Here is a 19,099-nt window from a genome sequence, read left to right as displayed (position 1 = left end):
AATAGTTTCACAATAAATAAATAAAATGGTCGTGTTAAACCCAAAAGTCTAAAGCTATTAGGTCTACTATTAGGGATAATGTAAATGGATATTTTTGTAATAAATATTTAAAGAGAAGTCCTGGTAGCTCAGTGGCAAAGCAGTCACCTCTGACGCGCAGGTTTCGTGGTTAGATTCCAAATCCGAGCAAGTTGATTTTATACGGGACAAACACTGTGTATGTAGATTTTCTCGAGGTTCTCTCCCGTTCCCTCCCAGTCACTTCACCACTATCATCCAACTCATTACCATTTTTCCTTACTCTCGAAGCATAATCGTGGAGCATTGAACACACACACACACTCTCTCTCTTTGTATATATACTGTCTACCCATTGCGAAACTTAAGTCTACGCTACTGCTGTGTCAGCTCCGAAGCTATATAGGACGGGACCTATAGTGTAAAGTGGGATCCGAATCATTATGAGAGAGAAAGATAACAATGAGATGTTAGGTGAAGAGTATGGCAAAAACGTCCGAGGCAGGATTGGAACCCGCGATCCCTAATGTCACTTGTCTAGCCTTCTAGACCACACGGCTATCCGAGTCGACTAAAAACGAAATGAGGTAGTAATAAAATAATTATACATATTTCCAATGTGAATATGGTAATATTACAGTGTACAAACATAATCATATGGTATGTAGGAGAGGAAGTAAAAGAATATGTCACTTAACACGAAAGACATAAACCAAGAAAGTATTCTTCCAAATATTGATAAGATAATATGGAGAACCAGTTTACAGAGTTAGAAAACACGTGTTTCTTTCCTCGCGTGTATCATTTTGTTTTCACGAGTTGTCTGCTTACTCACCGCGGCTACAGAAGTATAATGCAAAACCCTCACTTTTTTATAATGCATTCGTTTATTACCACCTGTCGCCACATATCGGACTTCTCCATTAAACATTTTCAGCACACGTAGCTCTAACAGTGTGCAACACTGTATCACTACACTTCACTGTTATGTTTAGTGATAATAGTGCATTTTAAATTTGTGCACACTTGTATATGGTGCTATTTCAAACAAAATATTGTAATGCTGAGCTGGCAACACTGCTTCACCTATGGCAGCACTGCTTGAGATTTTCGATGGGGCATTTTGTTCTCATTATATTGTGCAACTTTTGTTTTGATTGCTTTAACGGTTTTCAAGATATTTACTTTGAACTATGTAATTCTATGATATAATTTTTTGGATATTCAAATTTTGAAGCCCCGTAGCTCCTATTCTTCTGGTCCATAGCACCTTAAAATTTGATCATTTTCATTTCTCATGATCCTCTATTAGGCGTGCTATGTGGCAATCAGATTTGACCTACAAGTTGTGGGACCTTTCCGTAAGACAGATTTGCATAGATATTTTTGATTTGTGCTAAGGTTTTGGACGTTCTTTTTTTCATAGCAGGAGAATTACCTTGAGTTGCTTGAAAGTCAACGATTGGTAAAGCTTCACAGTTTGCAAACATTCCTGTAATTCTCGAGAACCCGCTGTTGCTCCATCCAAATGCTCATCTTATCGTCAGTTTGTTAGAGTGAATTTGATATATCGTCCATTGCAGGAATCTTCCAAGTTCCTTCTCTAGTGAACATATCACCCCAAATATTTTCAGTAGACATAACAGTTTCGTCAGACCTAATTGCTACAGGATTTAGTATGTCTATGTTTCCATCAGTCCGAAAATTCCAGATAGCTTTCTTGAAACTCTTATGTTGTAACATATGATGGTAAAATATTCCCCAGATACACGTCTTTAAGTTTTTGAACCAATGATGTATGTTCTGCAACGTTACACGTGCGAGGGAAATTGCAATACTTCGTCTTCTCCATGACCAAGGTTTTTGCTTCGTAGCCATCAAAGTAAAGACCTTGAATTGTAATCGTCTTGTCTGAGCATGTATTTTTGAAGATTCCGACGTAATTTTCCCCGTTCTTTTCTTCATTTACTTCAATCTAACAATAGGTTAGGTTTTACCCTATAAGTCTCCCTTTCACTGCTAAAAATTGCAGTAATGTTGAGACGAGGTAGCAGGTCTGTCTGGCACTCCATATCTATCACATGTTCTAGCAAATGTTGCAAGTTTGAGTCTTATTTGGGACATCGATAATGACGGCAACGATTCATGTGCACCAGGTGATTGTGCTACGGAAATATTTACGTCAACGTCTTCTTTTACGAATGCATCATTATTTTCGAAGGAAAAAGCTTTATTTGAACTTTCTAACGATTCTCTGTTGATTTAGAATTTGTTCTGTTCAAATCTGACAGTTTATGCTTCTTTTATAACTAGATCATGCATCTTTCTTACAGCTCTTTTCTGGAGTTACTAGGTTGTTCCAAGATCAATAGTGCCAATGACCATAAGCCTCGTAGATCTTTGATATGTTAAAAATATCGATCTTCTTCTGGAACTTCCCGTGACTTCTCACAACGACAAAGTTCAAGATCACTAGATCTGCACGCAGTGATATGGAAGAGCGCCATCTCTTTAATCAGTTCTTCATTTCGAAAGTTGACTGTCTCTTTACGGCTGGCGTAAATCTCAAGAAGGTCAAGAAGCTTCTCGTGCTGTCTCTTTACCAAGATAATCATTCTGACACGATGAGGAACAAAAATTGTCGCTTTACTCCAAATATCGTCAAGTTTCTGGAGTCTAATATCCCACACCAAAGAAACAATTCTCCATTGAACTCAACAAACACTTCGCATCGCAATAAGCAAGTCTGACGTTTGAATCAGAGTGCCATTTCAGATTTTGCCAGGAGGCAAGACACTACCAACATAAGAGTTTTACGTTTTATTATTAATAGTATACAGTTTATTAAAAATAAAGTGTTTCTCAAACTCAGGGAGGAATTGCCACCCACCTATGACATCCGAAGTTTCTCGATGCGGTAAAGAATATGAGAAAGTGGTTATACAGTTCTTAAGTAGGACTGGGTAACTGTATACAATATATAATGCGCAGGGAGTGTCGTTCAAAAGTCATGAGCTTAATTGCAGTGACCCGTGCTGTGAACCCATTGGTAAAGACAAGGCGGAGGAACACCTTGGATGTCTTGGGAATTGTAGTGTCTTGTAGTTTCTATGTTGCACCAGTAAGTCGGCGGAGAAGATTTAGTCTATTGTAGGCTTTAGTGATTAGGTAAGCTAGGTGAGGTCGTTGCGTAAGGTGAGAATCGAATGTGACACCTAGGTACTTGACTTGCTTGGTTGGTTTGACGGGGATATTAGGAACAGATAGCATCAGGAAATTGGGATTCCGATGAACACGAGACCGCCGCTTAGGGTCGAGAAAAACTATGTCGTAAATCTTCTCAGAGTTGAGGCGTAATCGCCATTTTGAGCCTAACCAACGAAAACATCAATGGCAGATTGGAGTGAGGTACTCAGTCTATGAATTGTTTTCCCGAGGTCAAAAAGTTCTGTGTCGTCTGCGAACTAGAAGAAAAGTACATTAGGAGAAAGTGGAGGAAGATCGGCAACAAAGAGCACATACAGAAGTGGAGATAAGACTGAGTCTTGCGGGACGTCGTAATGAAATAAGGAATTGTAAAACAGGATGAGAGAAGAAATTATTTACTAATATATATGTAATGTGAGAGAACAAAAAGTTAAGCGAATGTTACACATCGGTAGTCAAGACGACAGCAACTTAGAAGAAAAGTGCAAGATCCCATACCTTACCGAAAACTTCTTAAGGTCGGAGAGAAGTAAACAGGAAGGCTGTAAGCAGTTGAAGTGATTGATTATCGGATTACGGGAGTGAGTTTTATATTGTTGACAGCGTTCACAGCATATTGGTACTGCTTGAGCAATTCATGAGGGCTCAACACGATGCTGTTTGCGATAAACATACACTATGTGATCAAAAGTATCCGGACACCCCAAAACACATAGTTTTTCATATTAGGTGCATTATGCTGCCACCTACTGCCAGGTACTTATTACCAACGATCTCAATAGTCATTAGACATCGTGAGAAAACAGAATGGGGCACTCCGCGGAACTCATGGACTTCGAACGTGGTCAGGTGATTGGGTGTCAATTGTGTCAGAAGTCTACACGCAAGATTTCCAGACTCCTAAACATTCCTAGGTCCACTGTGTCTGATGTGATAATAAAGTGGAAACGTGAAGGGACACGTACAGTACAAAAGCGACATCGTCAGTTGACTGACAGACACGGCCGACAGTTGAAGAGGGTTGTAAAGTGTAATAGGCAGACATCTATCTAGACCATCACACAGGAATTCCAAACTGCATCAGGATCCACTCCAAGTATTATGTCAGTTAGGCATGAGGTGAGAAAACTTGGATTTCATGGTCGAGCGGCTGCTCATAAGCCACACATCACGCAGGTAAATGCCAAATGACGCCTTGCTTGGTGTAAGGAGCGTAAATGTTGGACAATTGAACAGTGCAAAAACGTTGTGTGGAGTGGCGAATCACGGTACACAACGTGGCGGTCCGATGGCAGGGTGTGGGTATGGCGAATGCCCAGTGAACGTCATCTGTCAGCGTGTGTAGTGCCAACAGTAAAATTCTGAGGTAGTGGTGTTATGGTGTGGTCGTGTTTTTCTTGGAGGGGGGTTGCACCCCTTGTTGTTTTGCACTCTCACAGCGCAGGACTGCATTGATGTTTTAAGCACCTGCTTGCTTCCCACTGTTGAATAGCAATTCGGGGATGGCAATTGCATCTTTCAACACGATCGAACACCTGTTCATATTGCACGGCCTGTGGCGGAGTGGTTACAAGACCATAACATCCCTGTAATAGACTGGCCTGCACAGAGTCCTGACTTGAGTCCTATAGAATACCTTTGGAATGTTTTGGAACGCCGACTTCGTGCCAGACCTTACCGACCTACATCGATACCTCTCCTCAGTTCAGCACTCCGTGAAGATGGACTGCCATTTCCCAAGAAATCTTCCAACGCGCAAGATTGAAAGTATGCCTGCGAGAGTGGAAGCTGTCATCAAGCTAAGGGTGGGCCAACACCATATTGAATTCCAGCAGTACCGATTTAGGGCGCCACGAACTTGTAAGTCATTTTCACCCAGGTGTCCGGATACTTTTGATCACACAGTGTAGGTCGATCATATAAGTGGGACAGCGGTCATTGCTAATGCAGATGTATTTGAAAATTTGATGTCCTTCTTGGAAAATCTTTTCGTCTGTAAATTGGGAATGAACACCTCGTATGGCATATGAGGTCTGGTGGTCTACTTCACCACGAATTTGGTCGCACACATAGAGGGCGTGTCCGCGGCCATTCGGTCTATTTGATGAACAGATTCCGTCAAACAAGGTACCCTGCCCGTATTTCCTCTTTCTTGGACCCTTGTCCTCGTGCACGAGGTGTACTGTCAAATTCAGTCGCTTGACGTTGACCCTTAGCGTGTAACCCCTATTCTCTACGAGAATGGGATACGCCCTGCCTATCAGTTGCCTACTGTTGGAGGCGGACTGCTAGTGAGGCAGTCCTACTATGCTCTGCAGGCATGGTGCTTGAGTCTTTGAAGGCAAGCTCATCTTCGACCGGCCCATGCTCCCCATTACCCAGGTTCCTAGGATTAACTCCCATGAGCCTCCGAGTCCCATAGTATGACCACAGCCCGGCAGAGTGCAACCCAATCCGGAAGACCCAGGCGATGCCCTTGGTGGCTTGTTCCAATTCCAGCCCTGCCTATCGTGCAGTTGGCAACCGCCTTCGCGTGTAGATGTACCACACACACGTCGAGATACTCCCTATCTCATTTCGGATCCAATGGTACTTGTTAAGTCACCATTTCAGTTTGGTGTCAGCCCATATCCTACAGTTTTCCCCTTCCACTGGGATGAGAAAATACCTGGGATTGGCACTTTTTCCCAGTCGCCGTTCAGTTTCCCTGCAGGCGAGAATTTGGCACTCCTCTCACGGTAGGATCGTCTAAGTAATATGGGATTTCCTCTAATTACGGTAGAGGTATACCATACATTACCAGACTCAGTGCTGATGTAGACTGTCTACCTTTAAAGACAATGGCCGTTTGGGGCAAGCTTCCCTGGCAGGGTCATGAAACCCTCACCCTAAATCATATCCTCTCAACCCAGGACTAAGGGCACATTTCCTCTAATTACGTAGAGGTACATCGTACATTACCAGAGTCAATGACTGATGTAGATCATCTGCCAGAGCAGACATATTCATTTTGGAGCCGTGGCTCCCCTGGTAGGCTCGCCCGAACAGTACGAAACTACCTATCTTTACGTGTTTAGGTATCACATATACGTCGTAGCTAAGCTACATTCCGAATTCAATGGTACATGTAGACCACCATTGGGAGGGATTACTACACCCTCCCTCGGTAGAGCCGTTGAAGCAATATGAAACTTCCTCTAATTACGGTAGAAGTACACCGTATATTACCAGACTCTATGGCTGATGTAGACTGATTAATTATAATTATCATTTCATTATTTGGGTTGCATACAAAAGGTACTCTCAAATTATCTTAAGTAAGAAACAAATACTTGGACTCAGTTTCGACCATTTTTGCTTATACTTACCCTTATTTAATTAGTGGAACCCAAAAAGAGGCATTTCACTATGTCTTCATTCCTCAACTAAGGAGATGGGGATATACAAAAAGAAGCTGCTAACTTCTATCTTTAGTGGGTAAAGTCCGTTAACATCTCTTTTCATACCTTAATATTAATTCTTTTAGTATAACAAAATTACATTACCTTTTGGGATAAAAAAGGAGATTCCTTCTCAGGGGGTACTTAAAGGAACAATTTCTTCTTAGTATCTTCAATACTATGCTTTACATAAGTTAATTAGATAAATAAATATAAAAACAAAGAGAAATAGTAATATTAAAAATATATATATTCATATTGAACCATTCTTAAAGTTTTCATATACTCCTTGGGCCCCAATCGATTCACTTCAACGATTGATTTCAAATTCGACGTGATTATTATATTCACGACCTCCAACATAAAGAGGGATCTTAATAATTGAAAGATAAGGTGAAAATCACATCTTCCTGTTACTGCAGAATTAAAATAAAATTTCAAAGACTAAAGAAAATATTTGGAATGCTCTGGAACTAACGTTTCGAAATTTCTTAGGTTTAGTTCGACGACATGAAAGCAAATACATAGAGAACATTCATTCACCAAATTTCACTCATAGAACAGAATTAACCTAATAGGACAATCAGGGATCGATTATAAATGGAAATTATATGGAAAATTGACTTTTTGTTGTGAAATTAATAGGACAAATTACGAGATTCGTCTGTAATAAACAAAAAAAATTTTCAAAATTTCCAATCTTTTGCAAAGAATCTTGAATAATGCCTTGTTTAAAAATATTTTTTTTTTTTTTTAGATTAATATAATCATGTTTTATTGTTCTTATTTGTTGCTCTTTTGACATGAAATTTGCCACATACATGTCTTTGCTGATTATACACATACTAACATCATAAGAAATACCGGGCGAATTCATTATCAAATTATATTCCTACAACAACATATTTATAGACATAATATAAACAAGAAAAAAAACTCATTACGTCAATTTGAAACAATTACTGAATTACTTGAAACAATATAAAACTAATTGAAACAAGGTCAATAGTCAAGGAAATGAACGAAATTTATCCGAGTGGAATACCTAGTATGTACATAAGTACAATACCGAATGCAATGAAGCACCTAAAGATCATCTAATACAGATTACATTCCTTGGACAGTGCACAATTTACATTTTACAGAATATCAAAATATAATTATCCGCTAATACACGTTATTGTGATAAGCCTCGCAACAGCATCCTCAAACCTTCGCCGAGATTACAGACAAAAGATCTCCTCCAGTTCCTTACCAGAGGGTAGCGTTCCCAAAACTGATGCAACGTTCCCTCTTTGTACTGCCATACTGATGCGTTGCAGTAGAAAAGAGGTTGCTCTAGCGTCTCCTGACGATAAATAAATGCGCTGACCAACTTCTTTTATAAAGTTAAGGACTTCAGGACCCCATGAACCACCCGATTCGACAGCTATAGCGACAAAATGATATTTGTCGAGTAAATTGCTATACTTCCTGCGCTTTTCTGTTTCCCGGCGAGCAGCCACGTTGCCAGCTTGTGCTGAGGAAGAATGCAGATTTGAAGGGGCGAAGGTGTCGGAACAAGTAAAATCCCATAGAAGTGCTTTTCCTTTCTTCCACGGTATTAGGGTCATACCATCTGGCCTCTTGCCGTCTGCACGACTGCATCCCAACGGTTCATATATAGAAGGAACGCCTGCTGAAATTAGTGCCCTCATGATTATGTCGTTGACGCTGGAGTGGCGTGAATGTCTGCCCGCACTATTGGCACAGGAGAGTCCATGAAGGCCCTTGTTGTCTACGACCCTTCTACAAGCAGGACATCTGTGTTGCTCGCAAACATCTGCTCCCAAACGCAGTGCACTGGCAATTCTAAAACTGTCCTTGGGAAGATGTAATCCTAAAGAAGGTGACGGAATAGCATGGAGCCAAGCGCCTGCTTCTGGAGATGATGTAGCTAGGAGTCTGGCTACATCGGTCTTCTGGGTTATCGGATGACTGAAGTAGAGCTGAAAAGTGGTGATTTATAAGAGGATCGTCCCAAGAGGATTGTAGTCCTCTCTTATCAAGGTCAGGGGGATTGATCCCACTATAGATGACCACTTAGCAATGCTATCGTTGACATCCGAATCCGATACTAGGCTAAGATCTTGTTGGAGAATGGTCTCGATCAATGGCTTAGCGCTATAGAATGAAGACAGAAAGGATGAAATAGCCAGATCCATGGCGCGACGAATGCCGAGACCTCCGTGGTTAACAGGAAGGGACGCCTGCAATCAAGAGTTATTGTTGAGTGAACAATTCAGGATAGATTCTAGACCGGTTTTCAAGGTGTTGTCATAGCATTCCAGTAGATCAGCATCCTGCCAAGAAGGAGCACAGCGAAGAAAGTATAGCAGCCTTGGCATGGACAATGAGGCACGTAGTAGGTAGAAGGCAGAGTGAGCTGAAATCAAGGAAAGACGTGTAAAGAAGAATTCTAATTTAGAAATTTTGTCTTTTAATATTGTTCGTCTTGCCTCATTAGATAATGCTGCTCCAAATAAGCTGGCGTCATCTATCGAAATTCTTTGAATCCCAGGCACGGCTTCGTCAAACAGCTTGAAGAGGTTATTAGACTGCTCATTGGAAACTCCGAGAAAGCTGACCTCACATTTGGAGAAATTCATTTGAAATCCGATCTCCTTAGCCCGTCTACGGATCATTTCTAATGTCTCTAGTACTGTATCCTTGTCTCCAGCTATAGTCCCGCCATCCAAATACCATATGTTCAGTTCTGTATTTATATTATTAACGATGGATTGTAAAGTTAGTGCGAACAAACCAGGGCCAAGAAGGTCGCCTTGTTGTACGCCACGCTGAGAGAGGATTATTTCATCTCCTAAGTATAAGTTGCTCGGTTGCGAGTAGCACTGATGTACGTATCGATAAATTGATGGAAAACTGTTTTTTACCTGTATGAGCATAGAGTCACGATTCAACTCGTTAAATGCGTTTCTGAAGTCTATTTTCAGAAAAACTTTCTCCTGCGGGTGTGGAAAAGAGTAGTAAATACGAGCAGCGTGGACTGCTGCTTCTGCTCCATGTGAGACGCAAACTCCCAGTTGGTGTGGGGATAGAAAATGTGTTAGAGGTTCTCTAATTCTATGGCAAATGATTTTGGCTGATAATCTCCTCCACACATTGCCTATTGCGATAGGACGAATGCCGCCACTTTTCTTCCTCAAAGCTATTAGTGATGCTCCAAAGAAAATAGGTCTAATTTCCGTGGGCACATCACCGAAAATAATCAGGTGGAGAAAATCGCAGATGGCGTTAATCAGGTGGTCTTTAGTTTTGCAGTCTTGGGAGAGTAGGAGGTCCTTTAATATTGAAGGACGGAGACTGTCCATACCTCCTGATGACCCGGAAGGAAATGATTTAAGTGCCTTCATAAACTCGTCAGCTGATACTCTAGGCACTACAATACTGGGCTCAATGAGATCGGGAGGTTTAAAAGGGTGGCTGTGAGCCGGATGTTTCTCTTTTAATGCTTCTAATACAGATCCATTCGGAGAAGCTATAGTATCTTCTGAGATGAGAAGCCGTACTGCGTTGCGGACATCACCATCTACTAATTTGTTCTCGACATTCTTAATGTTAAAAGTGAAATTTACTGGTCGTCGAGCTTTGAAGGACTTTTAATGTGGTTAGGAAGGGCTTCGCAACGAGAATCAGACCAACATCGCACTCTTTGTTTAACCCATGATGTTAAATTATTCACTTTGTTAGCTTTTGATGGCACGCACAGTGTAACGTAAGGAAAAAAGAAGAGATCTATCCAAGCTTCTGAGTCGTTTGTACGTACAATCTGTTGCAATACCTCGCACAGAGAGTCTGCCACTGTAGCTCTAGCCCCTCGAGGTACCCTGCGCAACATTGGAATAGAAGACTTCAATCTTGCTAGATGCTTATTGCATTTGGTGATCAAACTTTTTCTTGAGTGATCGACATTATCAGTGGATGATTGCGACTTCTGTGAAAGCGAGCATGATTTGGCTTTATTGATATCATAATGGCACCTGCTATTGTGAATTGCTAGGCCTTTTAAACTAACACACAATTTGTTGCAAAGCTTACAGGTAGTCTCGTTAGGCCTGTTTGAAAAATCAATGCTCATATTTAATGCGGTATCATTTTGGGTTTGATTTCTTTGGTTAAATTTTGATCCTGATGCGTTGTTTACTGCATTAATGGCCCTGCAGTCTTTATTGATATCATCACTAATAGCAGTGAAAGGATTACTGGTATCATTAGAAGAGTTACGATCATCTTCCATAGTTAATATAAAATTTTAAATTTAAATTACACCCAACTACATTGTTGGAAATGTAATATTGTTTGAAAAATAACGACCATTAATTGAAAATAGCAATTTGAAACTAGCAAATTTTCAGTCAATCATCTGAACCACTGAAGCGATTCGAAAACGGATTTCACCACAAGTTCCATCAAAACTTCAACCACACATGACATGTGTGTGAAAATAAATAATAAATCTTACTCAAGTTTTGTTTTTAAACGAAATCACCGATTTACACGTTTTGTCTTTTGAAAAATTTACCACTACAGAAAGTGAAGTCTCAATCCTGATGTAATTTTTAGATTCAACTAACATGTATACAATCAGAGCTCAATAGCAAAACGATTTAATGTGTTAGGGAGGAATATGAATTACCAAAGCAGTTCTTGCTTAAATTAATTCTATCACTCACTCTACCAAAGCAACTCTAATACTACAAGGATGAGTCATAGGTCTTGCAGTATTCTGGTACACAACGTACTTCTATTTATTACAGTACAATTAAAGCAAATTAATATTCAAAGTTTAGCACCTCTTGTTGGACTGGCTGCAACCACTTTCCTGCCAGTTCCTTTCTATAACACCTTGTCCTTAGCCGCGAAGAAGACAGTTATTGCTGTTTCCACCTCCTACTGGTTGCTGAAGCATCGTGATTTGAAGAAGTGCGCCGTGAAAGAAAACAGGTAGTAATCCAAAGGGGAAAAGTCAGGACTATATGTTAGGTGTAGTAGCAGTTCGATGCCATCAACTTCCTGCGTTTTTCGACCCGAGTGGTTATGCTGTTGCAGCCTGGCAGCCCATCGATTCACCAATGCAGAATACTTTTGGCTTATTGCAGCATACGTCCGGTCCAACTTTTCGGAATAGAGGTCGACACTGATGGTACGATCGTTGGGAACTAACTCGTAACAAATTACTCTCTTGTAGTTCCTCCACACACAGAGTAGGACTTTATGTTTGAAACAGCCCTTTTGACGACTGGTTCTGACGAGCTTTTGTCAACCACCTTCGGATTTCGAAAAAACACGAACTTTACGTAACATGTGACAATTTGTTTCAAGAAATTTATATCACGTGGATTTTGCAGCAGTTGTCAGCACACTTCCACTATTCTCTGAGCCTGAGCTGAAGTCAACTCATGTGGTACAATCTGGCAGCTCCTAATGGTTTTTCCCGAGTTCGTGAAGGTAATATACTATACTGGACTGGAACAGTTGATTTGACATTTGTCATGTGCTAGTGAATGGATTTTCCTCAATAGCGTGTCGTATGACTTCAGAATCTGTTAGTCTGTGGCAGTCGAACCTTGGCTGATCTTCGACATTTTTACAACTTCACCTTCCGCATTACAATTGTTTTCGGTTGCTGCCGCAACGTTATGCACGAGTGAGAACTCATGTAGGAAAAGTTCAATCATATAACATACATTGTTGAGTACTTATCGTCACTGCCACTAAAATTGATTGAAGATACTGACTGGATGGCAGCCTACATGTTAAATAGTCCGCTCGCAACACTCCTCTTGGGTCAGTTTGACCTTGTACCTACGGTCGATCATGGCGTATACATGCGGCTGCTGTTTGGATTGTAGATATATTGAAGGCCTATGACTTATTCTTGTAATTCTAATTTAAATTTTAGTACTTAAAAAGTGTACTAGGAAGAAATAGGGAAATAAAAGATTTAGTTAAGGTAGCAATATTCTCCAGGATTCCGTCTGTGAATGGTCTGTCCAATCAATTCCTGTAATAAGTACGGCGGTACTCGTTTCTTGCTTTACTGCTTTAATTAGAGCAGAAGCTTCAAACATTTATTTAATTTTAAGATCACCTTAGAATTATAAACTTCCTTATTTAAACCCAAGATTACAGTCCCCTCAAAGACTTGACCAATTAACTCCACTCTGATATTATTTCAAATGGGATGAATTTTACTGTCAAACAAGTACCTGAAATGATAAATAGGAAACTAACAATTGCAAATTCGACTCTGGTTCAATTGAGGTAGTTATATTTTTTTAATTTGACAATCTTAATAATCAAACCACTATTCAAAAGCAATCTTTACGGCGACTTATAAAAAGGGTAAGTTTTATGGCAGTGAATTAATGTCTCTGATGCAAAGTAACTTTTCAATAATTTAATCTTTTCACACCAATTATTTTTAAAGAACAAAATATATTTTCATCAAGCAAAAATAAAAATAAAGAAAAAAACTATTTAAAAGAAATTCACTCGAATCATGTGCAAGCGCTGTCATAGATATCGCACTATAACTCTTTTTTACATTAATGCACATTTTATGTATGCACAATTTTGATTGGGGGCCGCGGTGGCTCAATGGTCGAGCGTTCACCTCTGGTGCTTAGGGTCTCGGGTTCGACCCCAGCCCCCGCCAAGTGAACTTTGTGGTGGACAAACACCGAGTGCGTGGGTTTTCTCGGGGTTCTCCCGTTTCCTCCCACTTTCTTCATTCCACCATTTCATTCATTACTCATCATCACCGTCTCCTTTAGCCTAACCGGCATAATCGTGGGACGTAAAACTCACAGATTTCATTTTATTTCATTTCACAATTTTGATTAATAATTGTAGATTTATCACAAAATTATGGATTAGTTCAACTGTGTTTCACTTATTTAATTTAATGCTATGTTTTTTAATTAAACGAACTACTAAAAAGCAGAAAAAGCGAACTGCCCCACTTTCGTAGTACAACTCAATGTGTAGTTACGTTTCAGTTACGTCAACGTTACATTTAGTTTCGTTTGTTGCTTCTGTCGTGAATGACGAGTCCTTCCATGCACTAAAGGGCACATGATTAACAACACACAAACCGAGGAAAGATATAGATGATCACTGCACAAAGTAACAGAATTAAATGTTAATGTTACCAGCTCAAGCATTTAGTTCGCCGTGAAAGCTCTCCTTACGTCGAACGTAAAGTCGCTCACAGCGGCAAACGACGAGACTTCAAACTTCAATTGAAACTTAACGCAGATTCACGATTGGTAACTCCATTGCATTACGAAATCAAGCAAATGGCTTTGACATGTAAATGTTATTCTTTTGTATTAGAAAAAAGACAAAAAATATAAACTCTACACAATATAAATGGCTGGAAATAATCTATATAATCTTTAATGAATATAAATAATTGTAATGGAGCTATTGTACGTTACATTGTCTATGTCAAGTATTGGACGTCCAACAACTGCCCAAGGGAACTGGTATTTAGTCCTAACTGGGAGATAACAGCTGGCGTCAACATAGGCATTTACTAGAGACCTCTCCGCAAATGGGACTACTGTTTGCAGATATACACTGTATAGACAGTTGCATAAAGGTGGACTGTGTGCGCCAATATATCCCCCATTGACCACCGCTCACAGGAAAGGTCTTGTACCGTGGTGTACTACACACAGTGACTTAACAGGAATAGTGCGATCGCGTACTATTCACAGACGAATGCAGGTTCAGTTTACAAAGTAACTGTCGCCGTATTCTGATTTGAAGGAGAAGGAGATGTTATGGCGTGAGGAGTGAGCACATTAGGAGATTTTACACTTTTACACATTCCGAACGAGGATCTCGTCGCCCCAAACATCGCGACCTTATCGTCACCAGTGTGTATGGCGTTTCAGAGTGCAGTGGGTTCTGGCTTTCGTTTTATGGATGACAATGTACTTCCACATGAATAACTTTGGTCGATTAACATCTTTATACGTCTTTTCTGATTAAAATGCTATTTTGTATGCATGGGACGCCATCAATTGACACATTGGGAAACGTAACTCACCCCCTAGAACTCTCAGTGCGTCGCTGGTTACGTTAATGCAACAGTGTGGCGCCATATCCCAACTGTTATTGGTTAACCTTGTAAACAGCATGTTCGATCGTTGTCGATGTCTTGTAGTCTGGGGTTATTTCACAAGCTATTGACACCGTGTTACCATCTTATGGAAATAGATAAAGCGCCATGTATTCAATTTTAGTGATTTTTTCCAGGTAAATTGTCTCTCTTCTATAGTTCCAACTACACATTGTGTAATCTTTTGTATGTCTATTGCTGTTAGTGATGATACTCATGATTTTCGCCGTAGTTGCATTCTTTCTGTTGTAACACTGTAGTTGTAACTTACACTAATTTAATTATCCTTAATTTTAAAGCATGAGTTAATATACATATATATACGTTAATATACATGAATGCAAGAAATGGTTCCAATATTAGAACGGTACAATAAATGTACAGAAACATTAATTTAATATAATATTACTAGAAACATACTTACTTTTTAAGCGACCATGGTCATTATTGTCCTTATCTTAAATTTTGTAATTCCTGTTGACTTAACCCCGGTCAGTGTTCTTGTAGGGATAATGAAATCTACAGAAAGTTACTAAACTGTGCTCTTTGGCACATAGTTCAAAATTAAATCTCATCTTGCACCCCCAACTGCCGCACCTGTATCGCACATTATTCTACACGATATTTTAGTTCTCTCTGGAACCCTTTTCAAGCGCAGATATAATGCAAACCGAAATCTATTTATCCTTACATTTCTACATCTGTGTAATCTGTGATGTACTAATGTTATTATAAATAAATTTTGGCTTGCATCATACCTGCGCCTGACAAGAGTTCTAGACAACTGAAATATTTATGTGTAGAATGATATCCTAAAAAGGAGCGGCACGTGTAGTACAAAGTGAGATATAGAGTTTTCTACAGCTTGTACTTGAGAAAATAATCTGCTCTTCACCTATTATGTGACAAATAATATTCTGTTTTGTCTGCCTAAAACGACAAAATAAAAAAAAAAATCTACTTGATATTAGAATCCATAATTCTTCGATTTTAATCAGTCACCAATTTTGTTGTGTATTCAAGGGCGCCCATGTTGGGATTTCCAAAGGGGGACAAGTATATACGACATTTCAAATGTAGTCTCAAATTTTGCGGTAACTATTCTAAAAAGTCTATTAGGTTTTCGATCTTCCGAAGTACAATTTCTCCTAGAGGGAGGCAAGCGCCTTATCTTGCCCCCCTGATGGGTGCCATTGTGTGCATTATGACATAATTTACAATTATGATTATGCTTGACTAATATTTCGTTTTTTAAATTATTTTTTATTTTACTATTACAGGATATTGGGAATTGGAATTGCGGAACAAGTTGTTTGCAAGCGCTTGCGCTATCCCCACGATCGGAAACTGCCGATGGTCGTGTAAGTACTAAGTTTAGTTATCTAATTTATTCCATTGAAAAATATTGTAGACTTTGAATCCTAGTACTCATTGAAAGTTTTCGTTAGCAGGCAAATGGGGGTAAAGGGTATCCTCTTAAAAAAAAATTAATTAATTAAAAAAATAGATATACACGTACAACACAGAAGGATCGATTTCTGTACGATTGGAGTTGAACATTTAACACGTACACCAGCAGATTTGAGCGAAACTCTCTGCCAGCGCACAGTGGTGCTAATTGCAAATCTAGCCGGATAAAAATTTGGTACCTCTTTGATTCGTTGAAGTAACAGTGAAATCTGTCAGAAGCATAATATAATGTGACAAATATGTATTTTATAATGAAAATATTGCTTTCCACCTTTATAATCACGAAAATTGTGTCATGCAACATCGATAAGGATAATTGATTCTTTTGGATATTGTCCCTTAATCACATAGTAAAAATAAATAAATAAAAGTGCATAAGATGTTTCAAATGCAGACACAAATATTGAAGTCATTAATTTACTATTTGAATAATTTAATGTAAACTTAAGTTTATTACTACACAAATTACCTTTCTATAAGAGTTTATTTTCTCAAAATCTACAGCGATATTATTCTCTGAAGAATCAGTTGTTGTGTTTGAAATATCACTGTCTTCTTGACGGACGATTCTGACATCAACCTGTGGTTCTTTATCAATACAACGACTTCAGAGAGATAGATTTGTTCTTGTTTCTTCACAGTTGTGTGTTTGTTGTTTGAAGAATAACAGAGGGTGTTAGATGGAGGGCATCTTCAGGTTGCTCTTTTTTTAATTATTTGATACAGAAGCTTCTCTGAATATTTAAAGTACTTGTGTGTGTCCTATAATCCATCTTTTGATATCTGCCTAGTAGGCAATGTAGTGATGCGAACTTTCTGAAACGTTTACGCAACACGTGTGTAGTGTCATGGAAACAAGGTAATATACGACTTTACCGTTTTATACACGCATGCATCAAAATATTCATGAAGTAACCCCTAGAAATAAGATTCAATATGTACCAAATCTTTTTAAAGATCTTCGTTAATTCTTGTAATGGTTGCTGTGTTTTAGATTATGCATAATAATAATAATAATAATAATAATAATAATAATAATAATAATAATAATAATAATAATAATAATAATAATAATAATAATAATAATAATAATAATAAATAAAATTAAATTTAAAAAATCGGCAGGCAGTGTTTCGTCATTAAAGGCACCAGTAACTCTTAATTCCATAATTGTAATTTTCACTCAAGAAATTAAAAGCTATATTGTCATCCATTACTGCCTACGTGGAACATTAAAGATCAATCTTCCTCTCAACACCTTGCAGTAAGTTAATTCTTGTGTCTTTACCTCAAATAATAATAATATCTGATCTGTAGAATTATGTAGAAACGTTTGCTTTCTACCAGAAAATTATGCGTCCTCTATCTTTCCTGAGAGAATGTATTTCTAAAGGCGCAACTAATATTACAAATATATGTGAATCACTAAATTTGTAGTACATACTTCTTCAAATCCCTCTTTAATACTTTCCCCTCTTGTTGTCCAGTTTGAAATGATTGTTCCTCCTTCCCTTGTCATATATCTTTTTGTATTCTGCATACTTTTTCTCTTGGATGCGGGTGATTCGAATTTAAGCCTCGGCCAGAAAGTAGCCTGATCCCTTTTTAATCGATATGGAGGACCGTGGATGATCCAGAAACAAGTGGCACCAAACACTTATATTGTTAAAAACACGTGGCATGGGAGCAAAATAAAAACTAACTCGGATATGCTTAGAGCTGTAATACAACCTCCATCGTATGCAAAACCATAGAAGAATTGAACCCTTTTTACATAAAGTAAGTTACTCAGACGGAAGACAAATCGAGGAGAGGGGAAAAGGTTCACCACCCGACAGATATAATTATATAGTTATTTTTCTTTCCTTTTTGTTCTTCCTTTATTTTATTTTTTCAAAGGAAAGACAGTTTCAATCTTCTGTTCATTATGTTTGCATCGGTTCCCAAAATGTTCAAACACAGAGAGTAGAGAGTATTCGTGTTCACTTGCTCTTACAGTGAATTGACAGCTGCTTACGAAAAATGGAGCCACAATTCAAATATCCCAAAAACCTCTCTATTTGTTCATGTAGGTGCTCGCCCAAACCCTAACAATCCAATGGCATTATAGTTATTGTGCCATATGGATTCGTATAAACATATCGTGCCTCTTTTGTGCGAACTGAGATCGAACCAAGCACCCCACGTATCAGACGTGGGCGCTCTACTACGTGTACATACAGTTTTGTTGCTCCATGAAACGTGGTTTGTAAGATCCATAAGTTGTTCAGATAGAAACAGATCAGTCTCTGTATTATTTCCTGCTTCGTTCAATGCATTGACAGTTTTCATACCGTTTTACATATACACGTGTATATTAGTATTATGTTTGTGTATATTAGTGAAAGCACGACATCATTTCCAAAAATAAATATTACAATTTGAAAAGAATATTTCCTTACATTAAGATTATTTTCCAAGATATTAGAAAGGAATTCAATAATTGAGACCTACACACTTAACGATTAGAAATTTGTATCTAATAATTTATTTTGTTACTGATATTTAATGCTAAGTATCAAATATAAAATTGCATTGTGAAATTACATGTTTGCTTTTGCAGTGTAATAGGAGTCCAATGATATCACCACGAGCTTCCCCGCAACCTGTTCGAAGACTACAGGGGAACATACCTCCTACTGTTCCACCTCCATTGCCTCCCAGAAGAGCTTCCCCTACATTAAACAGTCCAAGCACATCACCAAGGTAAGAAACATAAAAACTTTATGAGAAA

At 38.8% G+C, this 19,099-nt stretch overlaps 1 protein-coding gene across 2 annotated transcripts in view; it reads left to right on the top strand.

The window, feature by feature from the left end:
* Cbl (E3 ubiquitin-protein ligase CBL) overlaps positions 1-19,099 on the top strand; it is a 302,440-nt gene that overhangs the window by 212,461 nt on the left and 70,880 nt on the right. For both annotated transcript variants that reach the window (XM_081725868.1, XM_081725867.1), the window contains exons 7-8: positions 16,137-16,217; positions 18,929-19,071. In XM_081725868.1, the coding sequence (XP_081581994.1) occupies positions 16,137-16,217; positions 18,929-19,071 (224 nt within the window). The remainder of the gene's footprint in view (positions 1-16,136; positions 16,218-18,928; positions 19,072-19,099) is intronic.

The sequence above is a fragment of the Thermobia domestica genome, chromosome 9 (assembly GCF_964235325.1).
Source record: "Thermobia domestica chromosome 9, izTheDome1.hap1.1, whole genome shotgun sequence".
Lineage (NCBI taxonomy): Eukaryota > Metazoa > Arthropoda > Insecta > Zygentoma > Lepismatidae > Thermobia > Thermobia domestica.
Note: the sequence above shows the minus strand (reverse complement) of the source record. Positions and strands in the feature narration are given on the sequence as shown.